Below are 18,500 nucleotides of genomic sequence, written 5' to 3' on the forward strand. Positions count from 1 at the left end.
TTTTTATTTAAGGGTTGTTTGGAAATGCACAATGGATCACAATACAATTCTTCAATGTCCGTCTCACAAAACTATGCTAAGACTACTTTGCATGTGGAGTTGTCTTCAATCAAATCTTGTAGCGGAGAATTGGTTTTTATTTATTAAAGATTTAGATTTCCATGGTCCTAACATACTGTATCCAGTCTGCATTTTGCTTTTTGTTCCAAAATTTCAAGTCTCCTAAAACACCGTTCTTCAGGGAAACTGGGTTTGGTTGTTCAAAGCTCCAAGGTAGTTTGGATCCGTTAAACAAACATAGATGGTAAGGGGAATGCAGACAGCTGACACTAGGATTGCAAGACTGATTGACAGCAAGAATCCAGAGTTAATTGGTAAGAGTGGAAAGTTAGATCAATAGTAATATAGTGACAATGAAACTTTATAAGTGGCATTGATGTTGCAAGGCCACATGTGAGCGCAACAATAAGTGAAGTTTTAACTGCCCTTGGTTGAAGTGCTGTTATTTGTAGTTACTGATTGTCTTATGTTATGTGGTATGGAGTTATACTTGAAATTATGAATGACCTGGATGTCTCACAAGAAGGAAATGATGAGCCTGTGAACTGCAGGGTAGTGGTTATATCTGTTCATATTTATATCTTGCTAAAATTCACAATGTGTAAATTTAGAGAACTTGAATATTATCATTTTAAGGTGTCAGTACTTACCATTAACTATTAGAAGCTGTAGCTGTTTGAAGTAGATTTACGCTGCATTTCCGAGTCAAAGCCGACCATCAACACCTGTTGCTTTCAAGTAGTGGAAACATATGAACTGGGTTGAGAGCATAGGTACAACTATATAGTATAAATTATTGGAAATATGTGAACATTATTGAAGGACAACCATACTGAGTGCTCAGAGCCAAATGGAACAATTGTTCATTTTATATTTTTTACCTATTCAAGTTTTGTACCAACACTCAGTTTATACCAGGAAGAGTAAATATAGCTGGTTAAAAGTTGTAACAACCTTAAGTTTATGACTTCCAACAAGCGAGTTAAAAATGTGTTTAACACATTTAATAATAATCCGAGTTACTAGATTCGCTCCGGAAGGTGGAATTCAAGATTCAGTTCGCTGCAAAGTCGGATCCAGTTTGAATTCGTTCAAAATTTTGCCACAATCAGGTAAGTTCATTCAAAATTCTTTCAGGACCCTTTAAGAATTTTGGATGAATTGGGAAAACTTTTGATTTCGATAGGAATCCAAAATGAATTTGGGCCGAATTTGACTGTAAACATCATTTTCATTGACTTTTTCATAAGTTTGTTTTGCCAAATTAGGTCTCTTTGACCCTCTAACCCTAAAAGTGATCACTAAAAAGATCAAAAGGGTTGTTCTATATGTCATTTGTGCATTTGTGAATGAAAACTTGAAAAGTCAAACTTCTTGCGTCCATTGTGTGTATGACCTTATTTGATGCTGCATATATTTACACACACAGATATATATATATATATATATATATATATATATATATATATATAGTTTTTGGTTTTTTTTCAAAAAGTCTTGTAGAAACAATCCCAAAATGAATCCGAACCCAATCCAAAAAAAATGGATGAAATTTGAACCGGAATCCGAACCAACAACTTAGCATTTAATGATTCAAGTGATTTCAAGAAAGAAGATCAAAAATTTGGACCCAGGACTACAGTTCAGAATCATCACATTAAAGATGTAAGAATATAACATGGCTTCATCGTCTCTGCATCCACAGTACTCTTTGTCATATCTAGTAAATTTGATGATTTGTCAACCTTCTTTTCTGTGAAGTGATGCAAAACACACCTGGGCTGTGGTCACTATTGCCATAACACCTATCATTGGCTATAATTATCTGACATGTAGTGAATATGTAAAATTCGTATTCCACATGTGCAGAATTCTACCAAAAGGGATTCTTTGTGTATGGCAAAATGTGATTATGATAGCATGGAACTAACACCTACAAATCAAATTTTGGGGACACTAATTTACAAAATCCTGGTAAAAATTGTAGAACCTTTTTATTTTATTGTGGTTGGAAGAAGCGCACAGATCACTCAAGGTTAAACCCGAGACATAGAAGAAGACAACCAAAAGGATACTTTTAATATCTGATTAATATATTCTATTACATGGACATTACAACATCAAATCAAACTACCTGCCTCATAGGGCACACACCATACAAAATTACCAAAACTCTGGAAAACCCCCTTTTTCCCTAAATTCCTCAAAATTGCTTTTTACCCCTAGATAGGTCTGAATGACCCGTTTTTTGATTAAGAGCCAGAATTTGGATTTTGAATTTTGAAATTTGCCAGTTGGGTGCTAAAACGGAGAATTTGAAATTCAAATTTGAACCATGTCTGAAAATAGCGTAGTTCTCAAAAAATGTTCAACCTTCCAAGGGGCATAAGTTTCGACTCAGTACTCCCATTGACGAATCATTTACATAGTAGGAAAGTCTCTGAACGCTCTACAATCCTATGAACAGGCTTTGCCTGTTCCCACATTTTCGAGGCCCTATGAGGCTGTTTAGTGCCTCAAATCTGACTCCAAAATTTTTTCGACAGTTTTTCAGAAGCTTAAAACATTAATAAATTTCAAATGGTGAATGATTGTCACCCAATTCTTTTGCCAAAGTGCTTAATTTTCACTTCTTGCTTCCCTAAAATTTATGGCTTCATCTGCCCAAAAGTCGAAACCTACTAAAAATAGCAGGTTGACCTGAAAATGCAGCAGCGGAAAATGGAGAATTAGAATCTCTAGTTTTCCCAAATGGGTATCCACAAATGCAAAAACATAAGAAAATAAAATATCAGAAATGAATTTTTTTTGTGGTGATGCAGGATTGCCCTGACACCGCCAGATGCTCCTGCATCACAGATTAGGGAACTTCCTATTGATATCAACTGCATGGCCTATTGCTTTTGCAAATAATCAATGCAGATCTTGCTTAGGGTTAGATTAGACTGACTAATTAACAGTTTCAAAATATCTATTTAATTACAATTTACAAGTATGCTGAAATACAGCAGATGCTTGTATTCATTTATTAAGTACCAAATAGGCAATTCATTCCTAACATATAGTGGAAAAATAATCATACATGTCTCATAAAACGTAGACATTTTTACCTGTAGAAACCCAATTTGGGAGTAAACTCTGGTTTTAGAACATATCTTGTGAAATGACCCTATCAGGTTATTATTCCTTTTCCAACACCCCAAAATCTTATTACTTCAGAAGTTCACCATATCGTCAAGCAGTTTGCATTCAAGTTTAAATACTATTAAGTGAACCCTTTCTAAAAGAGTCACTGAAGTAACAATACTGGAGAGTAGCTATTCATTAGATACATGAAACAAGACCAAATCTATACGCAATGACAAATTTGCAAGAGATATAGCCCCTTGTTTTATTAACAGCCAAATGGGAGAATAACAGTGTCTGAAATGAATTTACAACTGAGCAAAGAAAGAACCTGGCGATCAGATAATACAGAATTTGATTCGAGTTGTCACAGATTAGATGAAATGCTGTGCCGTCTCTACTCTACATAATTTGCCGTGGAAGGGTCAGAATACGGGATCCTGTCTCGTTAGTCACTGGATCCTTTCTTCCTCTGCCGCAGCTACCTTATTTTTTAATACCCGTGTTGTGCTCGTATGATAAATAGCCTCTTGCCCGCACCGTTTGGAAGATGGGACCCGTGGATTGCAAAGTGAGGTGAAGCCGATAGGAGAAACCAGTGTCTAAACCGTTAGATTCTTCTGCTGGCCCTTCCAAAAATGCTTGAAACCTGCAAGACAAACGCAGATCACAGTCACTTGAACGGCTGCCAGGTCATCATTCCGCGTCCTTGATATTCCAAGTGATTTGGCGGCAATCTGAATGGTGAGGAATTCCTGAACTGGTTTCGGCCTGAGTATATTTCCTGGTAATCGCGCTCAATGATAATGCCAACGAATTGCAAGGTTAGTTGATCCGGTCCAAATGCACCTCCGTCTAATGCGATCCTATTCTTGGAATCGAGTGACCCAAGTGGATTCACAATCAATCCGCTCCTGATGCGATTTACTGGTTGTGTAGACTCATCGATTTATTTCTTGGAACAAGGCATTCAGGCTGTAAAACAAATCGTTGCTCACAAATGCTTTGACTGCTGTTATCGGCTAAATGAGGGTTTCCTGATTCTAATTTCGCCAATCCTCAAGACGTCCTCCTTCCAATAATCCGAATACGCAAATAATTTCAACATGAAATGGCTGAAGACCATCTCCAATGTGCAACCCTTCGGGGGAATATTTCACCTCCTCAGTTATGCAGATCCAAGGGAGTTTTCGTTCCCAGAGACCTAATGGAAATTTGCAGACCAATGACTACAAATTGCCTCAATTGAAATAGAAATCGAATCCACAAAATCGCTTGTCCAAATGGAAGCCTTATGTCCTCTATTTATTCACTTCGCTGAGAAGTTACCGGAAGTTTTCCGGAATCATCTTTTTGATGTACTTTAATTATTAAACTTTATAAAATTAAATAAATAACTTTATAAAGTTAGAGTACAACCTTAATTTAATATTAGAGCGAGTAGGCCCCACTTACTGAATTATTATTCTTCGAGAGCAAAAAAAATATAATCATCGGAAATAAAATGACTCTCTTTCCAAAATCATTTGCCTACGAGAGTCGATGATAGGCAAATCTCCGATAAAAGTCATGTCACTAGAAAGGGAACATGACATCTTGACTAATTACCCCCAAGGACTCTAACAGCTATCCTCAAAGAAACTGATTTTGATGATTGAGAGTTTAGCTCACTTCATCTTTGTGGGGATAAACACTGGCTTTTCAGTCTAACAAAGTAGGCAACTATTTTTGCACTTAACCCACCATCACTTTGTATGATTTCTTAAGAGCTCTTTTTCCTCCCATTACTGCTGAAATTTGTCTTGAGGCAAATCTTGAGTGACGTGTGCAAAAATAAGGTTCTTGATTATGCGTGGAGGTACTCTTATCATTTTTGAAGAAGGAAATGGAACTTTGCAATGTCGACAGCTATACATGATACGATCCTTAAAATTTTAGGCTTTGCTACCCTCTTCTTGCTGAGCTGATTATTGGGCAAGGTTTAGAAATTTATAGATTGCCATTTAATGTGTTATTTTTAGGAATGAATGCATGTAACATATATTTGAGGAGATTTATCGAAATGTGGAATGTATGTGAAGTTTTAATCTATCTTTATGATGTTCTCATCAGCAAATATCAAGCACCTGAAGAAGGATTCTGTGACTCCATTTTATGTCTAAAATATATTTGTTCTTTCAAATTGTTCCCATATAACATAGCTTTTCTCGTCCAGGAATTTAGATGTCATCCTTTGGTGTGCTCATCTACCAAATTGTAGAGATATCTGTTGTGAGAAAAAATGGAATTTATGCTTCAGTGCTGTCTAGTCTATACTAATTTGTATACACAAATAACAGGGATTATACAATTTCACATTGAGAACTGCATTTTGTTGGTTCATCGTGTTATTGCAAAGACGCCCATTAAATATTTTCATGACATTTTTTCTGTGATCATATTCTACAGGAATATAGAAATGCCAAAGAAACAATTAACTTATTGACTCCAACCAATATGAGAGATAAGCTAACTGATTTCGTGCAAATGTACATTTGCCTTGTCCTTGCTGATGCTTGGCTGTGGTGTAATCCTGTAATTACTGAAAGCTCAACTGTGCTTGAAACATGGTTACATTACCTTCGAGGTTGCGCCTGTCAAATTAGCAGCACAGATTGGAGGGCATATGCATCAAAGGTATTTTTGTGAACAGGAATTGGTATTACATTAGATAGGCTTATCCAGTTTTGATTTAAAAAAAATAAAAATTCTCTTACTGCAGGTGCGTAACAAGGCTTCATATCTTATTCAGATGTACGAGGGACAAAAGTAGGTATTGTTCATTGTGAACAAGCTTGTATTTTTTTGTAACTGTTTAAAGGCACATTGGTGTCAGTAAATACTTATGCTGCAAAATGAGTGCAGACTTGAATGTAAATCTTATAAAGGGAGCTCCTAACATTACACACACATTCTGTCAAGGTCATGCATACTGTAGTCACACTATGCCATATTTTGTTTCAGTTGACCATGTGGTGGTCTTCGGAAAGAAATAAGTTATTAAAATTTTGCTTCGGTTGATCAAGTGACATCTTTGATAAGAAATAAGTTAATCATGTTTTTTCCGTTCACCCTCATTGATTTTCCATCGGCAAGTACTTCTTGTACACTTGGATGGAATAAACTCAAAAGCCCTTACAGTTATTGGTAGTCATCATCTACATTGGCATGTATGCAAAGTTTACATTTTGCAATGATGTGTAAGACACTTTAAGAGTGGAAGCTCTCGGTGATGTATTTTCATCATTGATCTGCAAGAGTCTGTAACATATCTCCAGAATGAATCATTGCAGTGTTTTTTATATCCTTTAAATTATATCATCATTGTGCAACAGCAGGAAGCCTTTGAATGCAAGTTTTTTATACGAGGTTGGACTCCTTATTCACGAATGATAATTATTTTGTGCAAGGCTCTAATTTGGAGGTTAGCCTCTAGTCATCTACAAACTACTTTATTTTATCATTTGTAAAATAATGATTAAAATTTAGATTTTTTGTGATGGACTGAGTTAAAGGCTTATGTTACAATACACTAAATTGAAACTTGTTTCAAAATGAATCTATGTCAAGGTAATGTAATTATTTTTATTTTAGATAAATAATTGAGACAAATGTTGATGTCAAGCCAAAAGCAAAAACTTTGTATATGTAGATTTTCAAATTTATGTATAAATATTTGAAAAATATATCCATGCACTAAAGGAATGCACAAAAAATGAAAAAAATTAGAAGTCGTGGTCTTATCACCTTCCTAAACCCAATCAGTCAAGCCTTCTGCTTCCAAAAGATCTTCTCTTGAAGTCCTCTTCAACTCTCTCACAGCATCGGAGTAAGCTCTGCCCAAATCATTTGATAAATCCAAATCTCAAATTTTGAGAGTGATAACATCAAGGTGTGCTTGAATATTCTTTTCGTAGCATGAAGATTACCATATTATAATCTATTCTATTTGTTATATTGAAATTTCTTAACAAAGGAATACATAGTAGTACAATAGGCATGCCACCTTCTCTCCACCATTGCGCCATTAAGTTATAAAGAGGAGTCACAAAGCCATAAAAGTTGAAACTTCAAAGGATGATTTTTGGCAACTTTAAAAGGATGCTGAAAATCTAATTGGCCAATGATTAGTATCCCTCTAGTCAAGGATTTTAAAATTTGTAATCAAGTGAACACCTACCTGGTAGCAAGATGTCATAAATTTATTCAGCCTTTCAAAAACACTTTCCTCTCCACACAATCTATTAGACCAAGTAGAGACTTAGATCGAAATCAATTAAATCAAGGAGGTCCATATTCTCATGAAATAGATCACAAGGACTTAGTCTAGCTAGCCCCCACCTTTTCTTTTTTAAACTTAAGATGGTATAAAATCACCAACTAAAACCCTAGGAAGACAAAAATTACGATTGAACATACCTTATATGACATGAGAACAAAGTAATTCCTTGGATATCAATTGGAGCATATACATTAGTAACCAAAATAATCTCACCAAATTCCAAGCTAGAGTATGCCAGAATGAGAGCAAATTGATTAGAATAGGTCCCAAATAAAGTCAAACCTTTAGAACCAATGCACTTATCCTAATGAAAGCACCAAATGGTAGGACCCTGTTGAAGCATGCAATTGATTGAAAGCTTAGTCTTTTGGATCCAAACATCTAGAGATTGAACTGCAACTAAATCACAAACAACATTTTTTTGTGGGATGCAATTTGACTCCAGTACATTATCAAGGGAAAATAATTTAAGAGGTTGGGAAAGTGAGCTTCAATAAGTTTTACAGACCCAAATTCCACTAAGAAGTTCCAACTAATTTAATCTTCTAAGAAGTTCCAACTAATTTAATCTTCTCTTTGTCCTTGTGACCTTTTTAAGGAAGAATTCTCAAATGAACATTTCTAAAGGGGTTGTTATTGCAAGCCTAATTCTTGAGAAAAGCTATTACCTTTACCCGATTTTAATGCCTTGGCCAAATTTGCCAAAACAATATCATCATACAGGATGTCGAATCAATTGGATCTCACACCTCAAGACCTAAAGATGTAGGACTTGTGAAAGTGGGGAGACGTGAAAAGTCCCCTACTGTTGTATATCATCCACACCTATGGCAATAGCCCTCATAAGGCACATCAACTAGAGTTTTCCAAGGCCAAGGTTTTCAAAACCTCAAAACAATTGAAGCTCTCATCATTCTACCTATCCTTGTAAGACTTCTTTTGACCCTTTCTCTTAGCTTGAGTCTTAGCTCTAGCATAACACCATCTTTAAACTAACCACCATCCCTTATGGGAGTTTTTTTCTTAATCTCATTTGTCCACCTATGGAGCCAAGGAAGGAGAATAATTCTTTATTAACCCTAGGACATTGCTTTTGAGAGGGAGAGAGAGTCTTAACTACTGAATCCCAAGACAAGCCTAGACAAATTTCTTGAGACAAGGGTAGACAAATTTCCAATGAATTTGGTAAGGAATTATTGATATTAATCCAACTATTTCATTGGACTTTTGTTGAGCTATTGTAGTTGGTTTCCCAAGAAGAGTGACAATCCTCTATAATATCTTCTCCAATACTCCAATTGAAGTCATATTGGTAAACAGATTTGTCACTGTAAAAATGGCCCAACGAAGTGTGTGTGGCAAACCATTCACAACAATTGGATAGGCCCTTGATATGCGGCCTTCCTCTACGTTTAGAGAGGCAACTCCCTCGTATGATATAATTTAGAAGTTTTTCAAATAAAAGTGAAATCAAACTTTAAAAGATAAATAGAAAGCCGTTGATGATGAATGCACCACACGACTTCAAAGCTTTCTTGGACTAACTTAAAATCGCTAATAACAACAATTAAGATCTACGCTTCAAAACTACTATTAGCACAATGCTGATCCAAAGATTCATAAACATCTGCACAATATTGTGAGAATGCTCACTGCAAACAGAATCAACATTTCTAACAATTTAGATTCAGAAGGAGAGAATTCAAATTGCACATTCCTTTATTTTCTTGCACCAAGAACTTAAGAAGAATTTCTGATTACAAAGAAAAAATTTGTACACACTTTCAAAAAATCATCTTTTGATCAAAATTTTAGCACAGTGTTCCCTTTTTCTAAAATCCAAAAAGTCCCCCCAAAAAGCCAAAAATGGCTCCTTTCATAGACATTGAGGTTAACAACTAGCCCTCTATGGTTAATAACTATTTCCCAAATATGTGATTTGGGTGAGGTTAATTAACCTCTACAAAATTAACCTAGTATGACTTGAAATTTCGATCTTACACGTTTCAAGAGGAAGATTGAATAATCAATGATTGTTGATCTCCCTTTGATATTTGAATGATTTATTCAAGTTACATCACTTTATTAATGAGCATATATCCCTCTTTTCATGAAGTTGCTCTATTGCTTTTATATTCCCTCTCCGTGCAGCATAATGAAGAGCTCTAAACCCTTCTCCTTTTAAGCAATTTGCTAGGGTAGCATCCAACATGACCACCTTGAAATGGGCTCTCTTCCCAGGGGTAAGATATAAGCTAATAATTGTCTCCCCCTTCTAATTCTTAAGCCCCAAATCAGCTCCTGAAAATGACAACTCTTTGAAGCATTTTAGATTGTTAGATTTTATGCTCAGCATAAGTGCAATTTCTCCACTCTGTGTCCTTGCATTCAAATCACATCCATGTTCTATCAATTGCTTTAAAATACTTTGATAATCCATTCTTAATGCCATGTGAATAGGTTGAAATTCATATCCATTTGTCAATCTTACATTAAAGTCAACATTAGCTCCAACATCTAAAAGCACTTGAGTAGCCCTTGAATTACGTAAAAGGATTGCATGACAAATTAAAGTTCTTCCTCTATGCTCACTACCATGGCTTAAGTGTTGTAGTAACAATCCGAGAATAGTGCCAGTTGCTTCATAATATTCAACATCACACCATGCTTCATTATATGGTTCAATTAGACCTGTCCAACGCGCAACTCTTTACTTGAATTTGTATCCTAGGACCATGCTCCAAGGCTCACTTTACAATTTATATCTATGCCCACTATTAGTGCTTAGCATTGATGGAATATTCTAATAAATGGCCCTTTATTCAATTCAACTATTGATCATACCCCCATTCATCTCAACGTTCCAATGAAATGAACTTCGAGTGTCACATACAAAGCCACAATATATTTACACATCCATAGGATAGACCTAGGACCCTTCATATTGCAGTGTCTACATCTATGTCAAAGAAATAAGGTCGTATAGGCAGTGTAAGGAGTGTGCTCATAGTTCCTATCAAAGGATAGACAAATCCTGCCCCAACACTAGCTCTTACATCTCTAAATGGTAATGTAAAACTAGAAGGAGCCCCTTTTAACGAAGCAATATGTGAAAAAAAATACTGTGTCTTTGGAAGTCTAGAGAACCCTTGCAGGGTGTATGTTTCAATATGCTTCTCAACTTGCTCTGAATACTCGACTGCAACTGCTCCATATGACTTGGCAATCAAATTAATTTTGTCTTTGATACTAATGTTCAAAGGGTACAAAAATTGCAAAGATCTATTGTGCTTCTCGCAGGCCCTTTGAACTGAAACACCAAGATCTACTGCTTTAGCTCCACCATGTGCATAATGCATACAAACAACAACATGAAAGGCACCAGCTTCTATTGCAACATTTCTCACACCATTGACCTCAACCTCTATGTCAGAGGCAAACATGTTGATAGTAACGACAACATTAACTCCATATGATTTGATGTTTTCCAAGTAATGGCTAGATTAACACAGCTTGCCTGAACCAATGCTACATTCTCTGTTACATAAGCATGATCTAGTGGCTTTCCTACAGACACGTCTTGTCCTCCACCATGCATTTTTCAAGCTCTTACTGTGGCCACTAAAACAACATATTGAGGCTTCAAACCACTGTATCTACACTTTATATTCGCAAACTTCTTTGTACCAATATCAGCACCAAACCCTGCATCTGTTAGAACAAATCCTTTTGGACCTACTAGCTTTAGCGCAATCTTGTTGGCAAAACAAAAAAAAAATTGGTTAAACAAATTACACGCCTTGTCTATGGTCGGATTGGCTATGGGCTTGTCAATCATGTTTCTCTTGGATGTTCAACATTCTTTATCTATTCCCCAACATTGGCATTGTGGCCATTGCTTCTTTGCATTTGGCATGAACATTTAGAACAACTTTCATGGAGGTTAATTAACCTCTTAATTTTTGACCTTTTTCAAATGGGCAAGGAGGTAGGTTCTTTAAAATACATGTTTTGGACTTGAACATTAACCTCTTTTTATAAAAAGGTTAATGGTTAATGATTTCATTTAGAATACGTGTTTTGACCCCCAAACCTTAACCTTTTAAAAGGTTAATTTTGCAAACTTATCTTAACCTTTTGATAGAGAGGTTAATGGTTAAACTTTCAAAGTGAAATATGTGTTTTGACAATTAATCTTAACCTTTTTAGAGGTTAATGGTTAATGATCAAGTTGAAAATACGTATTTTCGTTCCTTCCCTACGAGACTTTTTGACTCGGGAATCGGATTTTAAAAGTTTGAAGTGCTGGAGGGAGCTGAGAATGAGCCGAAGATATTTGAAGGGTGAAATTTCTCAAAAAATTTGAAAGTGATCATTTTAATGCTTAAAATGAGGAATATTCTGAGAATAACCATAGCTCAAAAAAGAGAGGAAATGAGGCAATTTTGATATCTAGGAAAAAAGTCGTGAGAGTTGGACCCAAATATAAAAATCCACATGCCAAGGTTTTATAAATAAACCTATATGATTGTAAAAGTAAGGCCCTCCCTCAAATACCCGATTCCTATTAGCTATGCTAAGAAAAAAAACCATGAAATAATTGTTTGTTGCTAGCATGATCTCTATATCACTCTTAATATGTCAAGATTGATGGGTTCAAGATTCTAATGTTAACAACGAAATAAGAGACATCCTTTATAATCAATTTTAGAGGAATGATGAAAAGTGGATGATCATGACTCCTTGATAGATAATCACTCCCTTTCTTAATCTTGAGACTTAACAATGACTATCTATTACAGATAGGATGACTTGTTTAACCACTGGTCATGGATCTTTTTGTTTACCAAAGTTTTGTTAGGCTACTTGTATATATTTCTCAAGGAACTTGATGCTCTCTTCTGCCAATTCCTTTGGAGTGGAATTCTATATACTTCTTAATGGAGCTCAATTAAGTGAGAGTTTGTTTGTAGGCCCAAAAAAGAGGCAGGCACCTTCTTCACTTTGTGATCTTGAATGGGCAATTTCTTGTAGCTAAATTATATGTAGGTGGTGGTGCACTAGTTAGAATTAGTTTTGGGATTGCATCATCACAATATTTAAGAGGCGATATTAGTTTGAACATTCCTCTTTCTCCTTTGGAGTCTAAGGCTCTATGATTTGGTACACTAAAAACTAGGGCTCATCTTACCAAGAGTGGGTTATTTTGGATCTATAATGAGGGCTTGGAGGCTCTTGTTTCACTTGATTCTCAAGATGGTCATCTTATTCTCTCCATGTATCAACACCTACAAACCGTTTTTGAAAGATTTATTGCAACTAGTCATAATACAATAATAATGCATAAGTTAGTTTAGTATTTAGAGTGGGTGGTTATAGATGAATAGATTCCTATGAATTGTCACCAAGTGGGTAGAAGGAGGCTAGAGTGTTGATATTTTGGTGACTAATGTAGTGGATGATGATGTTGTGGCGACTTCTTCGAAAAAGAAAACCAACAACATTGTAAAACCCTAAAATGGTCAATTTTAGTGGTTGCCCTAAAATGCTATTATAAGCAGGTGAGATGCATAATGCATTGTAATGGTGGTGTACGTTTTTGTTGTACAATAGAAAGGTTGAAGGCTGTGTAGGTGGACATAGCCTAGGTTTTGGGTGAACCATGTTAAATCTGTGTTCTTTGAGTATTCTTCTTTTGTTTATGCATATAACTATTTATTCTTATATTGTTTTGGATTTGTCACAACCTAACATAGATAAGAGTTGGTTTAGATTTTTGTTTCTCACGAATGTATAGTGAGGCAAATATTCTAACCTAGGGACAAAATTCTTGCAAGTAATCCAAAATTGCAAGGTACTTGAAGCTTAATAGACAATAGTTTAGAGATTTAGAGGTGTGATGGAAACAACTGTGGAACAATTTGTTTTTGGCCCAAGTGCAATTTTTTCACGTGGTTGGAGGTTCAAAATAATTGTCTTCCTTAGGATAATGTGCATAAGTAGGTATTTCCTGTTCCCTACATGTGCATATTTTGTCGTAATAGTGAGGATGATGTTTCTCATCTTTTCTTTTAGTGCTCTCTCTAGGAGGATTTTGCACTAACTATTAGCATGTCTTCTCTTCGGCAAAACTTTGGGCTCATTAGGGTAAACCTTGTTGGTATTTTGTATTGATGTGCACATAATTTGGTCCTACTTGTTGGGTGATGCGACGCGCTCCCCTGCCCATAGGTGGTTAATTATGTGGTGTTCCATGTTCACTAACAGTCATGGCTTTTGGTGCAACGGCAAATGGGCCCTACAATTGGTATCAGAGCCTGGTTTTGGCCTGGTCATGGGTTCAAATCTCCTCGGTGCCTTCCCGACCCGCGTAAGCACTTGGTATGCGCGTCGAGGGGAAGATTGTTGGGTGATGCGACGCGCTCCCCTGCCCACATGTGGTTAATTATGTGGTGTTCCATGTTCACTAACAGTCATGGCTTTTGGTGCAACGACAAATGGGCCCTACACTACTTCCATGTGCTGTATTTTCATTCTATGTCTGTGTGCATACATAATTTTACTAAGAAGTATGAGACAGATGGAGAGAGCAACCCAAGTGCTATAGATGTTTTGTTGAAAGGTATGCTGAAGTTTTGATGATAAGAAGACACTGCGTATTAACTGATTGTTATATAATTAGGACTCTTATTGATGGAACCGTGTGGGTTGGATCTTGACCTTATTGGATTGCATATGCTTTCACATGGCACTAGTAGAAGAGTATGTTATCATTTGGGTGTGAACTGATGTGTCTGTTGTAGATGACGTGTCTTGTCCCTTGTGAGTAGATATCCTTACAAGAATGACATATCGATTGACATCCATGTAAAATAAACCTTTGCAAGTCTCTCTTTAACTTGTTCGTTGTCCATCACCGCTTGAGGGAAGCTACACGGGCACGACATGGAGTTGCTTGGTGGTTATATGGACACCGAGCAACTTCATGGCTGTGAATTATGTGATTTAGAAGTATGGATTAAGACCACGATCATTTGTGGATTCACCGCCACAGGCTCTAAGTATAATTGTTGAAGGTGACTAGATTTCTTTTACCTTCTTACCTTGGATTTGTGCAGGTTATTGTTGCTGGAGGCTACGATGGGGCTACAACCTACCTATGCTCTTGCGATGTAATTCTCTTTATTCCGTTGACAAGATGGTTGCCATTTGGTGACAAATTTTTCATGGTTGTTACTTGTAGATCTTTATCATAGGGTAATCATTTTCTGATCATTGTTAGATGCAGATTGGAAACGCAACAAAATTGTTGCATTCCATTGGAATATTGGACGGAAGAAAATATTCCAGTTAACACTAGTGTTAAAGAAAGGAAGAGGTTTTACAACTGCATTCCAATTAATAATTGTGGCAGCTTAATTCATTTGTTTTGAAATTTACGATTGACCCAGGTTCAAAATTTCTTTGGAGTACCATTTGCTTCGGCCCAGATGATAAGCTAAAGAGTCCAATACGAATTGAAGATATGAGATTGAAAGAATTGAGTAAGAAATCAGTTAAAATAGTTATAGAAAAGGAGCCTCTGCCTCCCTCTTTCATTAAATTTGAGTCTTTCTATGCAATTTTCTCAAAGATTTAATAAACAAATCAGTTCCGAGGATTCCAAAGATCTCATTTTATAAATCATTGGTACGAAGGGGTAAACGCTTTGACCTGGAGCTATGAACCAGTGAGGCCACAAACGAGGGACCTCATCTCCATGAGATTTGAACCTTGATGTCAAGGATAACAACATAACAACTTAACCATCACAACATGCCACTATTGGCAAAAGGGTTTGTGGTAAACCTAGTGTGACTCGAACCGGAGTTGATGCATAGCACCGGGATCATTAGCTTAACACTACGCCCTCACGACTTGCCTTCTCACCAACTCGGCTACTCACTCATGATTTTACACATCCTTTTCAATTAAAATAAACGTCTTGTTTCAATAGTATTAGTCTTGAATTATTTTGAATTGCATCATGAATTAAAATTTATTATCAAAATAATGTTACGTAAAATAACATTCACATATTCAGAAATAACATACAAATAATTTCATAATTCATAAAAATTTATTAACATTCAAAGAAATAACAATCATTTAATTCATTAATTTTTTAAATTTTTAAGTCAAATTGTTAGGCTTTCTTCATATATGTTTCCTATCATGAAAGTGATAAACAAAACAAAATAACAATTATATAAAAAACTAAAATTTTCGATCGCACTAGAAACAAATATTTCTGTCTTCATAGATAGGATGACGATTGTGTCTTGAAATCAACTTGTGTGATTAAGTCCTTTCCGCGACACTGGAAATTTGAAACTGAGAGAGAGGAAATATCGTATTGAATCTATTTTAAATGATGAATTACTCTCAATAATGTAAATTATTATTATAGTTTAGAGATAATTTGTAAACTTTAATATTAATTTAATTGAGTGAGATGTTTGTGAAGAAAGAAGTTAATGTCTACTTTAAGTGGGATTAGATTAATTTCAAAGTTTGGGATGAAGGAAACCATCCAACAACACAACAATGACCTTAAATATCGACCCACACAATATCTTGATCGATACATCTAAGGGCCTATATATGGTTGTATTCTATTTATGCATCATATTTTTGTATTCTCAATATATGAATAGTTCATATTTGTATCTTGCATCATTTATTAGTTCCTACTAAAGGCATGAAACTATTGGAATCCTTCAGTTTTATATTTCAATTAATTCAGCTAACCATTTTACAGTATTAAAACTTTCAATCATTTTACAGTATTAAAATTTTCAAATAAAGTTTATATAGTTCTATTTAATTTTTTTTATTTTAATAATTATTAAAGTTGCTATTTATTTGTGTTAGTATTGGTTAATATTGAAAAAAGCAATGAAAAAAATCATTTATTTCTTTTTAAAACAACAAATACATGTTACAAACATCATTGATTATAATAATTATTATTTATGAAATACCGAAATGCCTTGTTTTTGCAACCACCAACTCTGGTGAGTGATAGTATATTACCTCCTTAAATCTTAAAATTTAATTATTTTGATTAGTAAATGTCAAAAAATTCTTATAATCTTTCATTCAATTTATTTTTAAAATTTTACTTTAAGCATATATCTTTATTTTTCAAAAAAATTAATTTTTTTTTTTTAATATTAAAAATATTAAATAAATATCAAAATAATATAATTTAAAATATAAACATTATGATATGATATTTTTGTTTCTTACTTACATCATTACAATTATTAATTCATTATAATAATATTTAGATATATATATAAACAAAAAATTGAATAAATAATTTGTATGACAATTAATAATTTATTTTTATATAATAAATAGTAATAAGTAGAATCTACATTAATCTATATAAATATAATTTAGAGATCTATATAATAGTTATATATATAACTTTTAACATCTACTATTAAACATAATTTATTTGTACTTGGTAGTTATAATCAGTATTCTCTTCGAACTATATGTGCCACATTCTTCGCACCTTAACATTAATGCGCAAATGCTTATTGCCTACCTTACAATAAAGATTACATTTAGATTGTCCTAATAATTGTAATACACCTTGCTAATTCACTTAAAGCTCTAAATCTTGGACTTAATCCTTAAATAAAACTATATAAAAACATTTCAAAATTTCTAACTTCCACAACATAAATGTTTATTATACACCTTTATAAGCATTCAATTACTATGAATATATATATATAAAATCGAAAAGCTTCTTAATTCCTAGATAAATCGAAAAGCTTTTACTTATATAAATATTACCAATAAACCAAATTACTATTCTTGAGCTCAATTCTAAATGCATTAAGCTATTGGCAGGAACTCTGATACTTGTGTCCCTTGTTTATTTATTTATTTTCTTGTGCATTGCGCACTTAATAATCTAGAAGTAGATTTTCATTTTGGATTTCTATTAAATCTTTTATGGATTTAGAAATTGAAACTTGTTGCTTACAATCTTGAGAAACTAAAAGTGGCAATCTACTCAACTATTGAAAGGGGTTTGAAAGGGGTTTGGCTTGATTGGCAAGAGCTTCTTGTAGTAGACAAACATGAAGTCCAATATTCTAATAACAATAAAGAAATTAGTGACTTCCTAAAGAAGTTTAACAAAATTACCAAAATCCAAACTGTCATTGGCAACAAAATCAAAACCGTCATTGGCAATAATTCTTGGGATTTGCATGTGGATTTTTGTGGAATATAAAAATTGCTGATGTTAATTTCTTATTAGTACATGCTGGTTGTAAAGTAGTTGACCTAATAGTACAACTCAAAATAAAGTGTTGGTTTTACAGTGGAGCAGAATGTCAGCCTTGTTTGTGGCCATGAATTGATGATCATAATTGACTTATTGGCTTTCAATGAGCTACTTTAACATTGTAGGCAAAAACATTTTCTAGATTTGACTGCAAGTTTTAGAATCAATGACAATATTAATGTGAGTTTTAGGATTAATGACATTATTACAACTATTTGCTAAGATATTTTTAATGATGGAAAGATAGTTAGTCCAATGAGGGCGCAAACTAGGGGAATTATATAGAAAAAAAGATTTGTAGTGCTTAAGAGCAAGATTTGAGGAGGAATATAAATAGCTGGTAATGGTTAGGAGATGGTCAATTGTTTGTTTTGTTAGGCAAATTTTTGTTGGCAGATAATGACCATCAAGATGTTCAGTCAATTGTGTATCTAACACCAAATCACAACTCTAGAGCATGGCAAGACCCATTCTCTAGTCCATCTTTAGCTTAACAATTATAGATTGTATAGGTGTGTGTATGGATTCATGGTGGTGAATGAAAATTGGAAGGTGTTGTAAGAGCCTGAAAAATGCTCTTTTAGAAATTGATGTATGAGTGTTGAAGTTTTTTTTCTTCTAGGTTTGTTATATGAGTTTTAT

The 18,500-nt window shown here is 34.5% G+C and overlaps 1 protein-coding gene and 1 pseudogene across 2 annotated transcripts in view; one reads left to right on the forward strand and one right to left on the reverse strand.

Moving 5' to 3' along the window:
- The window catches only part of LOC149577756 (actin protein 2/3 complex subunit-like protein), a 166,797-nt gene extending 160,240 nt beyond the window's left edge, over positions 1-6,557 (forward strand). For both annotated transcript variants that reach the window (XM_089825579.1, XM_089825589.1), the window contains 2 exons: positions 5,635-5,862; positions 5,948-6,557. In XM_089825579.1, coding sequence (XP_089681705.1) covers positions 5,635-5,862; positions 5,948-5,998 — 279 coding nt within the window. In that variant the 3' untranslated portion in view covers positions 5,999-6,557. The remainder of the gene's footprint in view (positions 1-5,634; positions 5,863-5,947) is intronic.
- Positions 6,558-9,782: 3,225 nt separating this feature from the next.
- Positions 9,783-11,345, reverse strand: LOC149577757 (formate--tetrahydrofolate ligase pseudogene; annotated as a pseudogene).
- Between the last annotated feature and the right edge of the window lie 7,155 nt (positions 11,346-18,500).

Source organism: Cupressus sempervirens, chromosome 1 (assembly GCF_028749045.1).
Source record: "Cupressus sempervirens isolate cs-2001-9-10 chromosome 1, ASM2874904v1, whole genome shotgun sequence".
NCBI lineage: Eukaryota > Viridiplantae > Streptophyta > Pinopsida > Cupressales > Cupressaceae > Cupressus > Cupressus sempervirens.